The sequence below is a fragment of the Eleutherodactylus coqui genome, chromosome 1 (genome assembly GCF_035609145.1).
Source record: "Eleutherodactylus coqui strain aEleCoq1 chromosome 1, aEleCoq1.hap1, whole genome shotgun sequence".
NCBI classification, from domain to species: domain Eukaryota; kingdom Metazoa; phylum Chordata; class Amphibia; order Anura; family Eleutherodactylidae; genus Eleutherodactylus; species Eleutherodactylus coqui.
Genome location: NC_089837.1, coordinates 168,760,871 through 168,779,423, shown reverse-complemented (window position 1 = coordinate 168,779,423; position 18,553 = coordinate 168,760,871). Strand labels below are relative to the sequence as shown.

The window sequence follows — 18,553 nt, the reverse complement described above, 5'->3', positions numbered from 1 at the left end:
CTGATATTGGACTTAAAGGGGTTATTTCCCCAAAACATTTATCACTGGTGATACATACATGATTACTAGGCATCCTACTGCTGAGACCCCAGAGATCACAAGACCACACCAAGGTACCTGTGTAGATGGAGTGCACATACGTGACCACTGCTTTATTCACCGTCTATGAAGATAGCGTCTCCATCAGTCCAAAGTGAATACAGCAGTGACCATTCATATTTATTACTACTTCATTCACCAGGGGGTCTAAGGGTGCACCATTCTCACAATTGGATGGTGTCTCAGCGGTTGGACATCTAGCGATCATACATTTATCACTTATATTGTGGATATGTGCTAAATATTTCTGATGAAATACTCCCTTTAGCGTTAACTAGTTTAAATGAGAATTCTCACTAGTGCTGAGCCAATCAGGGGGCAGGTCTGACTCACACCCCCTTCACACCCACTGCAGGCCGGCCGCACGGAACTCCGGCTGCCGGGAGCAGGTGAGTATATATATATTTTTTATTTTAACACATTTCTGGATGAATTGCAGGGAAGGGCTTATATATTTAAGCCCTTCCTGACAATTCATCCCGCGCACGCCGGCAGCCCATTGCTTTCAATGGAGTCGGCTGTATTGCCAGCTCCATTGAATTCAATGGGCAAACATCGTTCTTCTCTGCCACAGCTGTTACAGCTGTGGCAGAGAAGAAGGATTTGTCTTCTATATGTTCTCAATGGGGTCGGCGCTGCTGCCGCCGGCCCCATTGAGCGCATATAGAGACGAGAACAGGAATCACAGATCGCAGACCGGTGCGATCTGCGATTTCTGTTCTATAATTTATCGGACGAGCACATAAAAAGCGCTCATGTGTCCGATACCATTGCAAAGCAATGGTTTTATAAAATCGCCGGACGCATGCGCATGCGCAAATCGCGGCAAAAAACGCCCGTCTGACTAAGGCCTAATAATTCATTTTTGATGCAAACAAGAATCATGTAGAAATGTGGGCTCCTAAATAAAAGGAAATATTTATTCACAAAAGTAAAAAATTTCAGTAATACAAATATGAATAAAAGCCTTGCCAAAGGCATATGTCCAGTTGTTAACCCATTAAGGACCAAGCACCGTAAATTTACGTCGCCTGATCCTGGGCTTAAAAGCTCGCCGATGGTAAAATTACGGTGGCGCTTTAAGCCTACTGGCTCTGCAATCAATCAGAGGCAGGACGGGTTATCAGCTGTTAGGGACAGCTGATAACCCGGAGGAGAAGGCAGGAGTGGGTTTTAACCCTCTCTGCCTTTTCCTTTGCTGAATACACAGCGCTCAATGAGCACTGTGTACTAGAAAGTGAAAGTGGAAGGGTTTCTTCCACTGCGTGAGCAGGGGGATTATGAGACCGCCAGGGTTTCCTGTTGCAGCAGAGCTGGAGGGTCAGGCTAGACCATGGTCAGCTCTGCCAGTGACTAATGTCACTACAGGTGATGTTTCCCCTGTAACTGAGGCTCCTATGGATGCCCCAGCTACAGTGGAAAAATGTTGAATAAAAAAAACAGAAAACATGTGAATGTCCCCCAGAGGTCTTATATAACGTCATGGGGGACATAGATAGTAAAAAACATAATTACATACATAAGTAAAACAAAATTACAGGATAAAAGAACAATAAATACATAAGAAAGAAAATAACCCAAAACGGTCGCTATAAGCACCCTGTAATCCAAAACTATACATGTTACATATCAATACGTCCAAAACAAATAGAGGAACCCATTCCCATACTCTATTTTAGCATAAATATATTCATTTTAAAAAAAATAACTATAAATGTTTTTAAGAAATTATTTTTTTTAGCTTTATACCCCCAATAAAACGAAAAAACGAAAAAAGAAGCAAGGGAAAAAGATATTGTCACGGAAATAAACACGCAGCAAAAATATTTTTGGTAGCTAAAGGAAACAAAATAGGGCAGTAAAACCGTCACATGGGTAAAATCCCTAAAAAGTGTCTGATCCTTAAGGTACAAAACAGCTGGGTCCTTAAGGGGTTAATGCGAATGCCTATGGCAAATAATGATCATGAAGGTGAGACAGTTCCTGAGTGATTGCAGGAAAACTGGATGATTTGACCTGCTTTTCATCATGATAAATACTCATTTAATAAATCCACTTTTTTGAGAGATTAAAAAAATCGACTTCACACCACCTTTTGTGTTAGTCGAAGGTATTAGACTATAAATGCAAAATTTAAGAGAAGCCTTGTGACACTAAATGCCATATTCATGTACTTAGATTTTGCAGTATTTGCTGCTACGTGAGAAGGTTCTCTCATCATTCCCACCATAGCTAAAATGAAGGTTACTGTTGCTGTAATTATTCTTCATCTATTGCTAGGTGGTTGTCTTAATGCTACAACTAAGGGTCATCGTAGATTTAGTTCACAGTGTCATCTCTCTAATAACAGACAGCAGGTCTTTTGTCAAGCAAATACCGCCTGGAGCTGAAAATGATGAAGCCACTACTGATGAAAAATCCATTTAATTTTAAAATGATCCTGTTAGAGGTTTTCAATTAAAGTTTTCATTGCCTGAGATCATGGTTCTATGCATGCAGTGTTTCCATGTGATATATTATTTTTACATTTTATTTAAGTCCATTTCAATCTGCTTACATCTTTGTATGTGGTGACCAATATGGGTCTTGTATATAATTACCTTGCAACTGCTTGTCATTTCTAAAGCAATTTAAGATGAATTTTCTAAGCCTAGGTTGAGGCCGAATGACTGTTCAGCAGCACTCCCAATGCCACTACAGCTATGTGGAGTCCACCATACTGTGTTTTTAGTGTATGTAATTGAATGATGAAATATTGTTGTAAGGGTTATGTGCATTGCTTATTTTTAGGGTCATATGCAACATTAACTTTATTAACATCTCACTTCTATCATTTGTCAATTTTCAAAATTTTCCAGATAATTTTTTTTTTCGTTATGAGAATTCTACTTAGATCTCCAGCATTTTAGGAAATTTGGGGGGAAAATTCAATGCTTGATTTATTTACATTTTAAATATATTTCTGTTTTTTCTGTACAAATGTCCTGATCAAATATAACCTAATGTATATGTAGCCATTAGTAAGGTTATTCTTAAAGGAGTTCATTTTTCTGTATAGAAGACTTAGGGCTCATGTCCACGGGCAAAAGAAGAATTAAAATCCGCAGCCGATTTTAACTCTTCTCCTGCCCGCGGATCCGCACCTCATAGGGATGTATTGACCACCCGCGGGGTAGATAAATACCCGCGGATGGTCAATAAAAGTGATTTTAAAAAAAATGGAGCATGAAAAAATCTGGACCATGCTCCATTTTCGTGCGGGTCTCCCGCGGGGACGGCTCCCGCGGGCTTCTATTGAAGCCTATGGAAGCCGTCCGGATCCGCGGGAGACCTAAAATAGGAATTTAAAAGAATTTACTCATCCGGAGCGGGCGGGGAAGGTCTTCTCTTCCTCACGGCCGGATCTTTCTTGCTTCGGATCGGCGGATGTGCCCGGCACATGCGCGCGGCACGTCGGCGATGTGCCGGCGACGTGCCGCCGGCGTGACGAGTTCATCCGCCGGCCCGAAAAAGAAGATCCGGCCATGAGGAAGAGAAGACTTTCCCCGCCCGCTCCGGATGAGTAAATTCTTTTAAATTCCTATTTTCAGCGCTCATGTCCGCGGGGCAGGAGGGACCCGCTGCAGATTCTCCATGTAGAATCCGTAGCGGGCCTGATTTTCCCCGTGGACATGAGGCCTTAGATGGCAGGAACCACATTACAGTAGTGATTCCTAGGATACCTCTTTCAGCTAAACATCCTCCATCAAACATGAAGGTTCAAACATTGGACTCCTGGGATGATGTTTGTCCAGATGCACAAATGCAAGTGAATAAACATGACTGGGAAATCTGTAATTTTGGGAAATGTGGTGGTAGACTCTTCTATGTGTGGTAGTTGGCAGTAACTACCAAGGTGAACAGCTGGAGCTGCCAATGTGAACAGCTGGTCTTAATCTGACAAGGCTGATTTATAATCATAAGTAGACATGGGGCTATCTATTAGCTTTTTTAATTTTCCATCTGATTTATTATGACTTTATTAATTTGACCTTCCATGCGTTCACTTTGCAAAGACTAAGGCCCTGCACACATCAAAGCTGCATGCATGGACCCTGTTGGGCAACTCTGGAAATCAAACATTACGGTGTCTCCAGAGGATGCATGAAGGAAAGATGAGCTCTGTAATGTTGTAATATGACAGTTTCCTTCATTTATAAAATCAGAGGCACACAGAGGTACAATATGGTCCCTTCTGAGGTCTATAGGCATTGTATTAGGGATCCGTATAACATGAATACATGGGCATGGTCCCTGGCAATAGACTTGTCAACATATGAAACCTCCTCTGTGTTCTTAGAAGTTCTTCAATATAATGTAGACAACGTTTTTCTTATAAATGGTTAAATAAGATAGAATGCATTATGGATTGTGACAATGAATTCAATTAGAAGAATGCTTTTGGCATGCTGTTATTGTGAACAGCATTAGCTTTCTGAATAAAAACACTAATCTCACCTGCAAAGTCAATCATTTTATTTATCACTCTATATTCCTGGTTGACCTTATTCTCTGTTCACTTTCCACTGAGTTGATTTCAATTTTGCTTCACAGCAGTGTGAAACATTTACTAAAGGATGGAAAATAATTACAGGGGAAACAGAATTTCTATTTAACAATGACCAAGGCTTATATTTAGCAGGCATTTTGTTCGAGAGTAGAGACATAAAGACATCTTTATTTGTATAATTGTTGTCCAAAATGTAATGAGGATTAATCTCATTATAAAAGTAGCTAATCATTGTAACACATGGCTGTTAAGGACACATGGGACAAATACATTGGTCTAAATTGCTTTTTTATAATCAAGAGTTTATTAGCAAGTAACATAATGTAATCAGAATCAAAATAATGAAGCAATGCAAATATAAATCTCAAACTTTGACAATTTCAAAGTGAAAAGCACATTAGCCAAGTAATCTCTAAAACAGAAGTCAAGTATGGCAAAGCTTCACTGCTAAATGATTTACTTTATTGTTTTACATAAAATGCAAATACGTAGTTATGGATTGCCTGAAAATATTTGGTTCTATTCACAAAATAGAAATCAGTGGCAATTTAAAAAATACCCTCACAAGTCCTTTCCTGCCAGTCAATAGTTCACATATATTTTCCAGCCATGTAATATATGGATCCCTGTGTCAAGATCCATTATTTTCAAGCTCCATGGTCTTATATAGGTGAATTATGGTTTTGTAATAGGAAATTCACCTTCACAAATCGAATTTGTTCATCTTTATCTACAAACTAATGATAAAGGGGTACAACCACAGGAAAAATAAGACGGATATACAGATGTGTCCAACCTTATCTGCCTTTAAATTTTCTTAAGGCCTCCAATTTTTCATCATATAAAAAACAATACATTCTTGTGTCATCCACTAAAAACTTTACACATCAAACATCTAAGTTTTTTTTTTACATGGGAGCCTATATATATATAGATGGATGGCATCTGTCAGAGGCGTCCATCACAACCATTCACTAAAAGATGATTTACTTTAAATGTATCCATTCTTAACATGGAAACATCTGGTGACAGATACCATCCATCATCTGCCTTTTTTTACCATCTTGCACCACAAATCTCAGAATATGTCGACTTAAGGGCCAAGTAAAGGAAGGACACATGTATACCTTGTTGTAGTTTGAAAAACCTTCAACAAGATCCCCAAGAAAGTACAAAGTTGAACTTTTTCAGCTTGACAACACATTTTTTGAGTGATAAGGATAGATCTATATGTGTCCTTTCCCACCTTTCCCTGTAATACAGCATACGGTATCCTGAGATGTATAGTGCAAGAAGGCCTACTTTGAAAAAAACATGATTTTATGTTATCCTGTTAGGAGATGTATGTTTTTATATGTGCTCACTCAGTAGTTGTAATGCATTTACTTTAATTACTGCATGTATGTAGCAAATGTGTTTGGTTGAGAGCTGTGATTCCGCTGGTTCTGCATTTGCTAGATTATGCTTTCCATGAACAAAAGAGTTAAGCTGTGACAAGGATTCTAAGAGATATCTCACTCGTTTGCACACTTTTAGAGGCACATGATCACTGTGAAAGAGAAGCATTTTGAAATTGATATTTTGAATATGGCTGGGTTCACACAGGTTAGAATTGCTGCGGAATTTTCATGCAGACTTTCCATACGCTTTTTTAAACACGAGATAAAGCAGAAAAGTGGACAAGATTTGCAAAAATCTTGTCCACACGTTGCCGACATTCCGCTTAGGACAAGCTGCACGTAAATTGGAAATCGGCGTGGAATTCAAATCCGCGACATGTCAATTGTATCACTGTTTCTGCTGTGGGCTTTTCTCCGTGAGGAGATATTTCTACAGCGGTATAAAGGCAGAAAAGCCGCTTTAAACCCGAGTCAAATGTCATGGGTTGTGAAGCAGCCTTTCCACTGCGGAAATCTTGCTGAATTTCCATGCAGTCCCACTGCGGATATTCTGCAAGATTTTTGCCCCATGTGATCCCAGCCTAAGGCATACTATTAAGTGAACACCTTGAGGCACCAACACCTGCGGCTGTTAACTCATTATGGTCAAAGCATTGGGTGTTGCTCAAGCAAAGGGTGTGCTGTACTACACTGTTAACAATAAAGAGCCTTTGTTGTAATAGCTCTTCATTTTTCTGCTGTTCAAAGCAGGATACATTTTAAAACAGACAAAAATAATGTTTTACAGTTGTTAGTCATTAATACTAGATACTTCTACATCTATGACAGAAAAATAAATCACAAGAAGCAATGTTGTTGCATGTTTTCCTTTAAACAGAAAGGTAGCTTTTATGCTTTATTTTGAGAGTAGCTGAGCAATCACTTCTATATCTCTATTGCTGTGCAGCTGATTGAAACAAAATTGCAGTACAGGCTGCAATTTTAAGTCCCAATGGAAATTTTTTAACAGAAGAATTTGGAAGACACAGGAAGAAGAAGTGTTTATTCTAAGTCTGAACTTCTGCCATTGAGCACACCAGGTGAATATTCCCTCTATAAAACACAAGAAAGGCAAAAGAGAAAAAAGAAGCCAACACTAGATCAAATGAAACAGCCCCTCCAGGCTTACACACTTGTAATGCAGAATTTAGAGACAGAAGTTCTGAAAATGATTGTTAGGTTATTTTATTATTTAGGCTATAATAGACAATTGAGAGATTAAAATGAAGTTCTGAGTGATGTTTACTACTGTAAGTAATGTTACCAAAGATAATTACAGCTATCTGTGAGCTATTATATAAGTGCTAAAATGTTTAGAAAGCCTATAGTGGAGCAGGGTTAGCTACATTTAGAACAGCAGATACATAAAGCCAAAGAGCTATGTTCTTTGCTCTTATAAAACTTTGGTTTTAACAGTGTCAGACCATTAACAAATGAAAAAGTTATCTCCATGAACCTGAAACATTGTTCAAGGCTAAAAGTACCAGATTATGTGAGGGAAGCTCGAATGATTTCATTTTATATATATGTTTGCCTTTGTCTCAAGCAATGACCTACAAGCTGGGACACCTAATCCAAATAATATTCACTATGATTAGTATAAGCAATGTTTCTCATGTCTAAAAAAAGTAACAGCTGTATCATCCAAGTGGTCCCTCCTTCGACAAACTAAGAATCACTTACCTTAAAAGAAGCAATTGCCTCCAGTGGAACCACAGTGGTTACATATATTCCCATGGAGCATCTTCATCAATGAGTTAATTATCTTAACTTTGAACCTATAACTTTAAGCATCTGAAGCTTTTAACACACAGTGTTCTGTGGTGGTATTGATATTAAAAAAGGCTCACCTAAAACCAGGATTCAGAAATTTTTTTTGCATGTTATTGTTACGTCTTCCAAATATCCAAACTCAGGAATTAAGACAGAACACGGAATCAGACAGAACTTGGAATCAGACAGAACTCGGAAACTATGCAGAACTTGGAAACTGCAAACTGGGCACATGGACAGACATGCCACGAACACAGAGGAGGGGCCCAAACCACACAGATACCTCCCACCTGAAACATGTACATTCTGTTACATCTTCTAAATGACCAAACTCAAGAATTCAGACCAAACTCAGATGCAGAGACAGAACTCAGACGGCATAGACTGAACTTCAGACGGCATTGCAGAACTTAGGAACTCAGACAGAAACACATGACAGAGAGACAGACTACATACTCGTGGAAAGGTATAAACTAAAGACTGCCAAGCTTACAAAACACCCACTTGCATACCTGCACACCTAGCCAGATGGAATAACTATAACACGTACAGGGTATTTGTTCATACTTTGGCCAAGATACTTAAGCCCGTGAGCCCACTTCATGGTGCCTCATTGTCTCATGCTCGTGGGTCCCTACACTAATGAGACAACTAGCTCCAAAAAACCTGCCTGCATGTGGGGCGATCGTCCCACCAGGGAAGACCCTGCACTGGAACCTAGGGACCTGCCTCGTCCTAGGTAATAAAGGATCCACAGCAAGACACAGTTCACACTACATGAAAGGCAAACTGCACAAACACGCATGAACATGACACTGTTTACACTGAAGATACTGAACAAAGAAAGGAAAGGCCAGCATCCACAGCAGAGAAGCTGGTATATACAAGCAGCAGATATGGGGGACTGGCTGGCTGGAGAAATTTAAACCCAGCCAGCCCAATCAACCACACCTAAGCTGCTGGGAGACCCTGTAGAACAACAGATTCCAGCAGAATCCTTTAAACAGATAGTTAAAATCCCCCCAAATAATTAAATCATTGTGATTTGCTGCTTCATCTATTTGCTATAGTAATAGATTTTCAGTAGCTTCTGTTATATTTGGTGGTCTATATAAAACTCATATGAGCATTTTATTGTTGTTTTTTCCTCCATGTATTTCCACTCATAGAGACTCTACATGTTCATTTCTCTCATATATATCCTCCCGTAGTGTGGGCTTTGAACAGGATTTTATATAAAGACAAGCCCTTTCCAGTTTTTATGATCCCTTCTGAACATACTGTAACCCTGTAAATTCACTGCCAAGTCAGAGCTTTCATCCTACCAGGTTTCCCTTATTCCCACTATGTTGTAGTTTTCCTCAGACATTATTATTTCTTGTTATTGGTAGGACTCTAGTATTAGTCACTATACAGTTCAGAAGGTTTTGATTATTTTGTATATTCCTATTCACTGTTCTGCCAGTTCTAACTGAACTAACCCCTCCCACTGCCCAATTTTCCAGGGACCCAAACCCCTCCTTTCTACACCAACTCTTGAGCCACATGTTTACTTCCCTAAACTACCTTTCCGGTGTGTACGTGGTACAGGCGTTTCAGAAAATGCTACTTTGGAGGTCCTTGCCCTAAGCTTACATCCTAGTTCACTGAAATAGTTTTTAAGGACCTTTAACCTACTTCCAACTCTGTCATTGGTGCTAATATGTACCTTGACTGCTGAATCTTCACCAGCCCTTCGCAGTAAACTGTCAACCTAATCTGCGATGTGTCAAACTCGAGAGCCAGGAAGACAGCACACTTTTTGAGTACTTGAGTGCTCCTATTCACCTTCTTACTGGAGCAAACATCCCCTTGGATGTCAGAGGACATGTCATGCTGCAGCAGTGATGTCAAACTTGGGATATAATAGTTCAGGACTAGCATCCCTGGCTCTCTTTGCTCTACCCCTCCTAAATGTCACCCAGATAGCAGCCTGCCCATCCTGCTCTCCCATACTACCAACTACCCCCACATCTATGCCAGTGAGTGTCTGCATAGTGGGTAGCAAATTCTTTTCCATGATGCCAATGGATTTCAGTGTTGCAAACTATGCATTTAGATCCACGATCTGGGTTTCCAAATGCGCAACATGCTCATATTTCGTACAGCAGTATGCGCCCTCGAACAGCTGTTCAAGCGCTGCATACGTGGCATAAAATGTACACTGGACGTCATTGTCAATTATGGAGCACATTCTAAATGGGGATCATACAGACCTTATCATTAACTATTACAATAAACAATACCACTTATATAATGGTGGTTGATGGAAATTAAAGCATTTTCCAACTCATATAATATTGTATGTGTTAATGGATCACTCAGTATGTTCTGAAATTCATTACTGGCATGAAAATGCTCATATTACTGTTTATACTGTATACTGGATTAATGATCCACATCCTTCTCCCTGAGATGATCAGCCTTGCAGCTTCAGTTAAAAGTATGCACATAACATGTCCTTGCTCCTGCAAGCTAAACAGTTTTTCATTATTTATTTTTTGTAATTTTCTTTGAGAAATAAAGGTATATTTGAGATTGCAAATTGACTCTATTACTGTACATTTAGCTGATATAACTACAGACCAAAGTTTAATTAGGTGCTAAATATTTATTTTTTCAGCTGTTCCTCGTACTAGTGACACTCAGTGCAGCTCGGTTCCTGAGCCCAGATACGGCAGAAGAATTGGCTCAGATTTTTCTGCCAGTTCTATAGTTCGGTTTGAATGCAATCCTGGATACGTACTTCAAGGATCTAAAACTATCCGTTGCCAAAGAGTACCCAATGCATTAGCACAATGGAATGACACAGTGCCAAGCTGTTTGGGTAAGTTCATTTTTTTCCACATTAAATACACAAGCATCCAATATTGTAAAAAGTATTAATTTGCTTGGTGTAGCCAGTAATTAGTTTTCGTTTTGTGTACGATTGCATTAGTGAGCCATTTCAACAGCCCATTATAATCATTGTCTATTACACTGAAATGAATCTGCATAAGTAATGCATGATAAAATGAACTGAGTAACACAGATTGGTAGAAATAGGATAAGCACAAAAGTGGGTCCTGTATATTAAGCTCTAACCTTACTAATCTTCAGATGATGTACAAATCAATTCAATGTACTCTAGACTGCAAGTCTTTTATGATGTACTGTTAAATAGATAATGTAACGAAGCAGCCTCAGAAAAGTATGTCAATGTTTTCTTTTCATAATGAAAATCACCTTTGAAAATGACTGTCTTATCTGGAGTATTCAGTGGACACATATTAATAAAGGCAGATGAGCTCTTATTGATTTTTTTATTATTAAGCTCCAAGTGCAAGTAAAGGGGCCTCAGGGAAGACAAGGTCTTCAGAACTTCATGGCATAAATATTCAAGTCTTTGAACACAGTAGGAAGGAACTGGTAAAATGTTATAAGACTCATTATGAAAGAGCATCTCCTGTCACAATCGGTACTAACGTCAGAGGTAGCAGTAAATATTCCTAAAATAAATGATTAAAGTTGTGCTAAATTTCTTTTTTACTTAGCAACAGTTTTCCTTTATGACTGAGGATTTATCGCAGATTTTATATTTACAGTAATTAAATTTAGAGATGTTTCTTCCTTTTATAATGGTGTCATCCTGCTTTGCATTTAACCATTTTTTTTGTGTTTTAGGCTTCAGTATATTTATAAGCATCTAAGAACATGGGAAAATAATCGGTGATATTTATCACTGTAACTAGGATAGTTCAGACCCCCTGCCAGTTCCACAGACACGAATGTGTATTGTTATTTATGTCTGAAAAGGCAAATCAGCATTTATTGAAACTTTTTTGTATAGATAGGTATTTTTCAATATGAGTATTGTATTGTTTGGACTTAGTCAGTCCATAGTTATCAAGTGTACACCCCAATTCGTTTCTATGGTAGAGAGTTCTAAGCATGATCTGTGATATGTTCAAAAGTCATTGTGTAGGAAGGAGGGGGAGAGCTGTGGTCATCACCTATTGTGAATGATGGATGCTATTTTATCAATATATTTCATTGTAATCCTGCTTGCCATAATAATATGACTTTTGAAACATTTTCTCTACAGAACAGGAAGTCTCAGCCTATTTTTAGTCTTCGTGGTCAGTGCGAAAAGGGCAGGATTTTAGAATTTTTTTTCATATATAGTTTGCAACATTGAAAAAGTAAAATAAATCACTCAAAATTCCCAAAAAATATTTTTAAGGGGGTTGTCTGAGTTAATTAATTTTCTTTTAAATAGTCTCTACATGTGTAAAAATAACAAAGCATATACTCTCCAAACAATCCCTGATGTTCCAGATCTTTCCTATGATGTAGTATTTACAAGCTACAGCAGCCTGTGTACGAGATGTCACAAGCTGCTGCAGCCAATCACAGAGCTCAGTAAACACTATGTCACAGAATAGATTGGCAGTGGAATATCACTACAAGTCAGGAGATGTGAGTATATGCTCTATTTTTATACATTGGGAGACTAGTTAGAAGGAAATCAATTCACTTGGGCAATCCCTGTAACATAAAAACTTGATTTATACAATAGGTCATTATCATTATCTTATGGCACATCCCCTTTAAGCTAAAAAGGTGTAGTGATATATTCACAAAAATTAAAATAGAAAAATAAGTTGATTACGCGGGAGCATCTATCAAGTGTCCATTAGTGCTGATCTATGTGTGAATATATCAGCTTCATACTTCTTATCTGTTTTTTACAGTCCCATGCAGTGCAAATTTTACAGAGAGAAGAGGAACAATATTATCTCCAGGTTTCCCTGAGCCTTATGGTAATAGCTTGAATTGCGTTTGGAAAATTATTGTGATGGAAGGATCGGGAATTCAGGTAAGCAGATTTTATTAACGAAAACAAACCATTAACTTTTTTTTCCTTATTAGGTCAGGGCTTTAAAAAAAAAACACACATCCATTGTCAGAAAAACTTGCAGAAAGAATAAACAAAAAATTACTTGGACAATCTCTTTAAAGTAATAGCTACAAAATAATAGAGTTCCCTCTGTGACCCTCCCCCTTCAAAGAAAAATGTTCCCTGATGGTTAGTGTGTCCCTCGTCCCCCTTCCTCCAAACCACTATCCAACCCTGCAATGGTCATCCGGCAAAGCAGTCAGAATACGCTGCCTGTCGGGTTATACAGACTCAAGCATAGTGCGACTTCTCCTCAATTCTCCTGATGTCTGGTGCTTAGTTAGATCGTATAGTAAATAGTGGAAGCGGGAGGAGTCGTTCCACGCATAGAATTGCATAAACCTATAAGCAATGTGAGTGCTGTTTGCTGATTGAGGAAATCTGCCTGTTCTGACTGCTCAGCTAGACAAGCTTCACAGGAAGGGGGGCAAGCCCAACTATGTTGATTGTGGTGAGAGCTAGCATAGGGGCCAGTTGTAATTGTGACCCCTGTGACCCTTATTGCTAGACCAGTGGATAGGATTGTAATTATCTATCAAGAACATACATGTTTGCTTGGGGTTTTTTTTTTGTCTTCCTCTGGACCAACAAGGGTGGGGGTTGAAACAGGCTGAAATAGATGGACAGTCTTCATTCAGCCTAACATACTATGTTACTATGTTACAGTTTAACCTGACTATGCAAAGAATAGTCATTGTAGTCTGAAAGTAGCTATAAAGATGAATTCACAACTTGATTTGTTTTTCTTCAGAACCTAGTACTAGGAGTTGGTCAGCAAACTACCCATCAGTGGCACTATTTTAAGATGTCAATGAGGCATGGAATTCATAACATTTTTTACCATTTGGAAACTTTTTTAGTTTGTAGAAACATCCTGCAATCATCATGCACTGGAGTGTCTTTATTATGCTATGTAACAATTTTTGTTATATTTACTTTGTTCGGCAGATACAAGTTTTGAGTTTTGCAACAGAACATAATTGGGATTCCCTAGAGGTCTATGATGGCTCAGATACGACTTCCCCACGACTTGGTAGTTTTTCTGGTAAATATCTTTAAATATGTTCCTACGTTTATATATTTTATTTATAATTGGGTATTTCTTATTTTAGGATAAATACTTCTTAGGTTGATTACTACCAATAAAAAAAACTATGAGTATGAACCTTTAGTGAAGTATATACCTATTTCCTAGCATATATGTATGAGAACTATATATACTAAGTAACAATGCTGTATATAAGGGAGGCCACTTTATATAATAAGGGACAATGCTGTAATAATACGTGGTGATGCGTTAGGAAGCCTCCTTCAATGCGTAATTCCAGTCTGGTACATACCTGTTTCGGCCACTAGATGACAGTGCAAGCACAGAAACTTCAAAGGCATATTGTATACAGTTGGTCAGCCAGAAACCATAAGGCCCCCTGTCCACGGGCATTGCGGTATCGCGCGGCGGAGCTTTGCCGCAGGAGCCGCCTGGGAGACAGATCTCCGCGGTCAGCCTAATCTGATAGCATGCTGCGAATTGCTGGCTGCGAGCGGAGAATCGTAATGATTCTCTGCTCCTGGATATGGACCGGCGCTTTCCATAGCAATGCTATGGAAAACTTCAGACGGCGTGATTTGCCGGCGATTTACCGCCGGCGAAATCACTGCCGTGGACAGGGGGCCTTAAAGGTTAGTTGAGATCTACAGCATATAGTACAGTATGTACTGCACAGTGCCACGCTAAAAACAGTGGGACATGCAATGTTCTTTGATGTGGCACTGCTGTGAGAGCATCCACTTGTAAAAGGAGTCACCCTCACCACTCCCACGCAACCCCCGCTAATCCATCAGCGGCACCCTGCTGCTGCCCTGCTCTCCTCCTCCTACTGACTAATTTGAAAGTGCCCCTTAATGTACTGTATAAAAGCATGTTGCTCCTCTCTACGGTACTCCCACAATGTCCCTACCAAGGGGACACAAGCGCTGTACTGTAGTAGTGTACAAATAGAAAAATACTGTACAGCCACCACTACTGAACAGTTTAATGTAATGCCAATAGAAAAATACTGTAACTGAGGGAGCATGTACAGTAGCACAGGGAGAGGCCTCCCAGGTGCAATTAAAGCAACCACACCAGAAAGACGGGTGGAGACAGGTACAGCTGGAGAAGGCTTCAGGGGTTGGAGGTCCAAGAGCTGACAATGTAGCACCTTAGTTGTGAACTTCCAGAGCTCCCTGCAGTGCAATGTGAAAGGGCTCAGGCACCGCTAAGGGCTTAGTTTACAGCCAAGGGAGAGGGCTATCAGACTACGACAGAACTGCAGTTCCAGAAGGAAGGTGGGGAATGCTGCAGAAGGCGGCAGCGTTACAGATCCAGGAGCCCAGCTTTATAGCATGGTAGCATCTGCTGAGAGATGCTTTAAAGCAGGGCTCCAGGATGTCCATCCCCACTGCCTTATGCAGCTCTCCCCACCTGCCCCGGTCCTCCTAATAAATTCAAAATTAAGGTTTTTGCTCTGTAACTGGCTGGTGCTGGCACCAATCACAGATGAGATTCCTTCAAAAGAAGCTGCTGGGGAGCTTCCAAAATGACAGAACAAAAATAGAAGGGAATTGGGATGCTGCCAGTGTGAATAACACTGACAGTGACTCCCAGACACTGCATCCCCATGTGAAAAATACCTCCTGCACTCTAATACACTATGTATACAGTACTGTAGATCCTGGAGGACTGGGGTGGATGGGAAGAGTTGCAGAAGGTGGGAGGGGACGGAGATCCAGGAGCCCCACTCTAAGGCAGCCCCAGCAGATGCCACCATGCAAGAAATTCAGGCTACTGGACTTGCAACCCTGCCACCTTTAACAGCTCTCGCCATCTGCCCCCTTCAAACTGGATGTACCTGAATTGCTCTACTGTAAATGTAAATGGTAACTGGGTGTTATTGCAGCAGTTTCGGACAGTCAGCAGCTCCTACAACATTCACATTGAAGAGTTTTAGGGCCCGTGTACTGTGAGTACCGTAGAAGTAGCGGCAAATTAAAAATAAAGGTTGCTGCTCTGTGATTTGCTAATGCAGGCACCAGCCAATCACAGGACAGGTGCCTTCAAACTCATGTTAATGCAAGTCCCATCTGTAAGGGATGATGCTGTATATAATAATACGGAAAGCCAATGTATACAGTAAGGGACTATGCTGCATATAACAATAAAGACAGACTGTATATAATAAGGGATGATGCTGTACATAATAAAAGGATATAAAAAGCACTATTTGCATCGCTGTATGGTCCCTCTATACAGCACTGTAATACAGAAGTAATCTCTACTCCAGAATAAGTCCAGCATCTAAAAAATATGCTTTTTTAGATATAAAATTCAAAAGAAGAAAACTACAATCATAGGCAAATGGAGATAAAATAGGTCCCACGGGCTTCCATGAGTCCTATATTATGATGCACATTAAATTAGTTTTAATTTCCTTTGTTCTTACAAGTACTGTATGTATTCCAGTAGTTTCTAATTAAGTCATTTTCTTTTGACAATATCAAATTCTATGCTGAGTAAAAACCTCAAACTATTTTCTCATATCCTGTCTGTTGTTTGATTGATATCTCATCAAATTATTATCACACATCTGCCTGTTTTCAGCTTATTAAATGCACCCGTGCGTGCATGTATATTGCTCTGTATAGTCTTGTAAAATAAGATTTACCATCTAGTCTCTCACTTCTCAGCTGCAGATGCCATGTGTGCTGTAGATTAATTTTCTTACACTAGTAAACAACCCATCATGTTGTCTTCATGGCCCTTGTTCTTTCAGATGTGACTTTTCTGTTTATTGTCTTTTTTAACCCTTAACGTTTCCTCCATAATCCAGGTAATTTATTAAGGACTACTTGATAATTATGCTGCATCTAGTATTTCTAGTATAATATTACAAGATGGGACACACTGTGTACTCTGTTTTCTGAGGATTGAAATATACTGCAATCTGCAGCAGACTTTAATTTTACAAATTCTTGCCGCGTGAGCATACTGTAAATTTGCATAAAAATAAAATAACCGTGGGCCGAACTTTACTTTGTCTAGTCTTTAATTCCCCCTTTTCTCCTCTTTTTAGATAGACTTATCTGACGCCTATTTAATCCACATAAGCAGTTTAACATTGGGGCTATAACTAATATATAACTCTGCAGAATAATTAAAATGTAAATATAATATATAAATCTCATCAGTAGGGGTGAGCAAATTTAAAAAGTTAAGTTTAGTCTGAATTAGTTTGAACCAATACGGAAGTTCTTAAAAACCCCTAAAGTAAGTATTGAACACTACCTAAGAGCATGGATGTCCTTCAGTGTATGCCACTCCAGTGGTTAGCACTGCTGCTTTGCAACACTAGGGTCCTAGGCTCAACTCTCATCGGTTGTCCCGCGAAATCAAGTGGGGTTATACACTTCTGTATGGCCATATTAATGCACTTTGTAATGTACATTGTGCATTAATTATGAGCCATACAGAAGTTATTCACTTACCTGTTCCATTGCTAGCGTCCTCGTCTCCATGGTGCCGTCTAATTTCAGCGTCTAATCTCCCGATTAGACGCGCTTGCGCAGTACGGTCTTCTCCCTTCTGAATGGGGCCGCTCGTGCTGGAGAGCTGCTCCTCGTAGCTCCGCCCCGTCACGTGTGCTGATTCCAGCCAATCAGGAGGCTGGAATCGGCAATGGAACGCACAGAGCCCACGGTGCACCATGGGAGAAGACCTGCAGTCCACCGTGGGTGAAGATCCCGGCGGCCATCTTCGCAAGGTAAGTAACATCTTCGCAAGGTAAGTAAGAAGTCACCGGAGAGCGGGGATTCGGGTAAGTACTATGTGTTTTGTTTTTTTTTAACTCCTGCATCGGGTTTGTCTCGCGCCGAACGGGGGGGGGGGGGGGGGGTTGCTATTGAAAAAAAAAAACCCTGTTTCGGCGCGGGACAACCCCTTTTGTAAAACTTTATACAGATGCTGTCCTCAGTCAGATTTCAACCTAGGACTCCAGTGCTACAAGACAACAACCACTCAGCTATCATGTTTCTTCTTACTTTGGAGGAGAAAAAGCAATGCAAACTCAATGCAGATGTTGTACTTGGTCAGAATTAAACCTAGGACTACAGTGGTGCAAGGCAACAGTGCTAACCACTGAGCCACCATGTTTCTTTTCCCTTCTCCAGAGAAGTAGGAGAAGTATAACGACATAACAACGATGCGCCCGTGTGACTGAGCCCTTACTGCAGGAAGAAGATGGCCGTCTTTCAGGATGGATGACTCCCTGCAGCGCAGAAGAAAGAACACATGACCGGCAATGAAGCCTGTCACATGTTCTTTCTCCCGGCGCTGCAGAGAGACATCCGTCTTGAGGTACAGCCATCTTCCTCCTGCAGTAACACGGGCGCTGATGCGCCCGTGTGACTGAGGCCTAAAGAGAACTTTCAAACCCCATACATATGTTGTTATTGGTCAGACCCAAACCTAGGGCAACAGCACTGCAAGGAAGAAGTGTTAACCACTCAGCTGTCATGCTTCTTCTTTCTTCCTCCTCCTCTTTCTTTCCTCCTCCTCTGGAAGGAAGAAGAAGAAGAATGAGAATGATAAGAAGGAGAAGGAGTTAATTATATTTTCCTTCCCATTCTTCTTTTTCTCCTTATTCTCCTCATCCCCAGTTGAAGGAAAAAGCAGGAGGA

General features: G+C 40.1%; 1 protein-coding gene across 1 annotated transcript in view; it reads left to right on the top strand.

Moving 5' to 3' along the window:
- CSMD1 (CUB and Sushi multiple domains 1) overlaps window positions 1–18,553 on the top strand; it is a 1,401,348-nt gene that overhangs the window by 1,102,476 nt on the left and 280,319 nt on the right. The window contains exons 34-36 of the mRNA XM_066607269.1: window positions 10,523–10,726; window positions 12,633–12,757; window positions 13,787–13,883. Coding sequence (XP_066463366.1) covers window positions 10,523–10,726; window positions 12,633–12,757; window positions 13,787–13,883 — 426 coding nt within the window. The remainder of the gene's footprint in view (window positions 1–10,522; window positions 10,727–12,632; window positions 12,758–13,786; window positions 13,884–18,553) is intronic.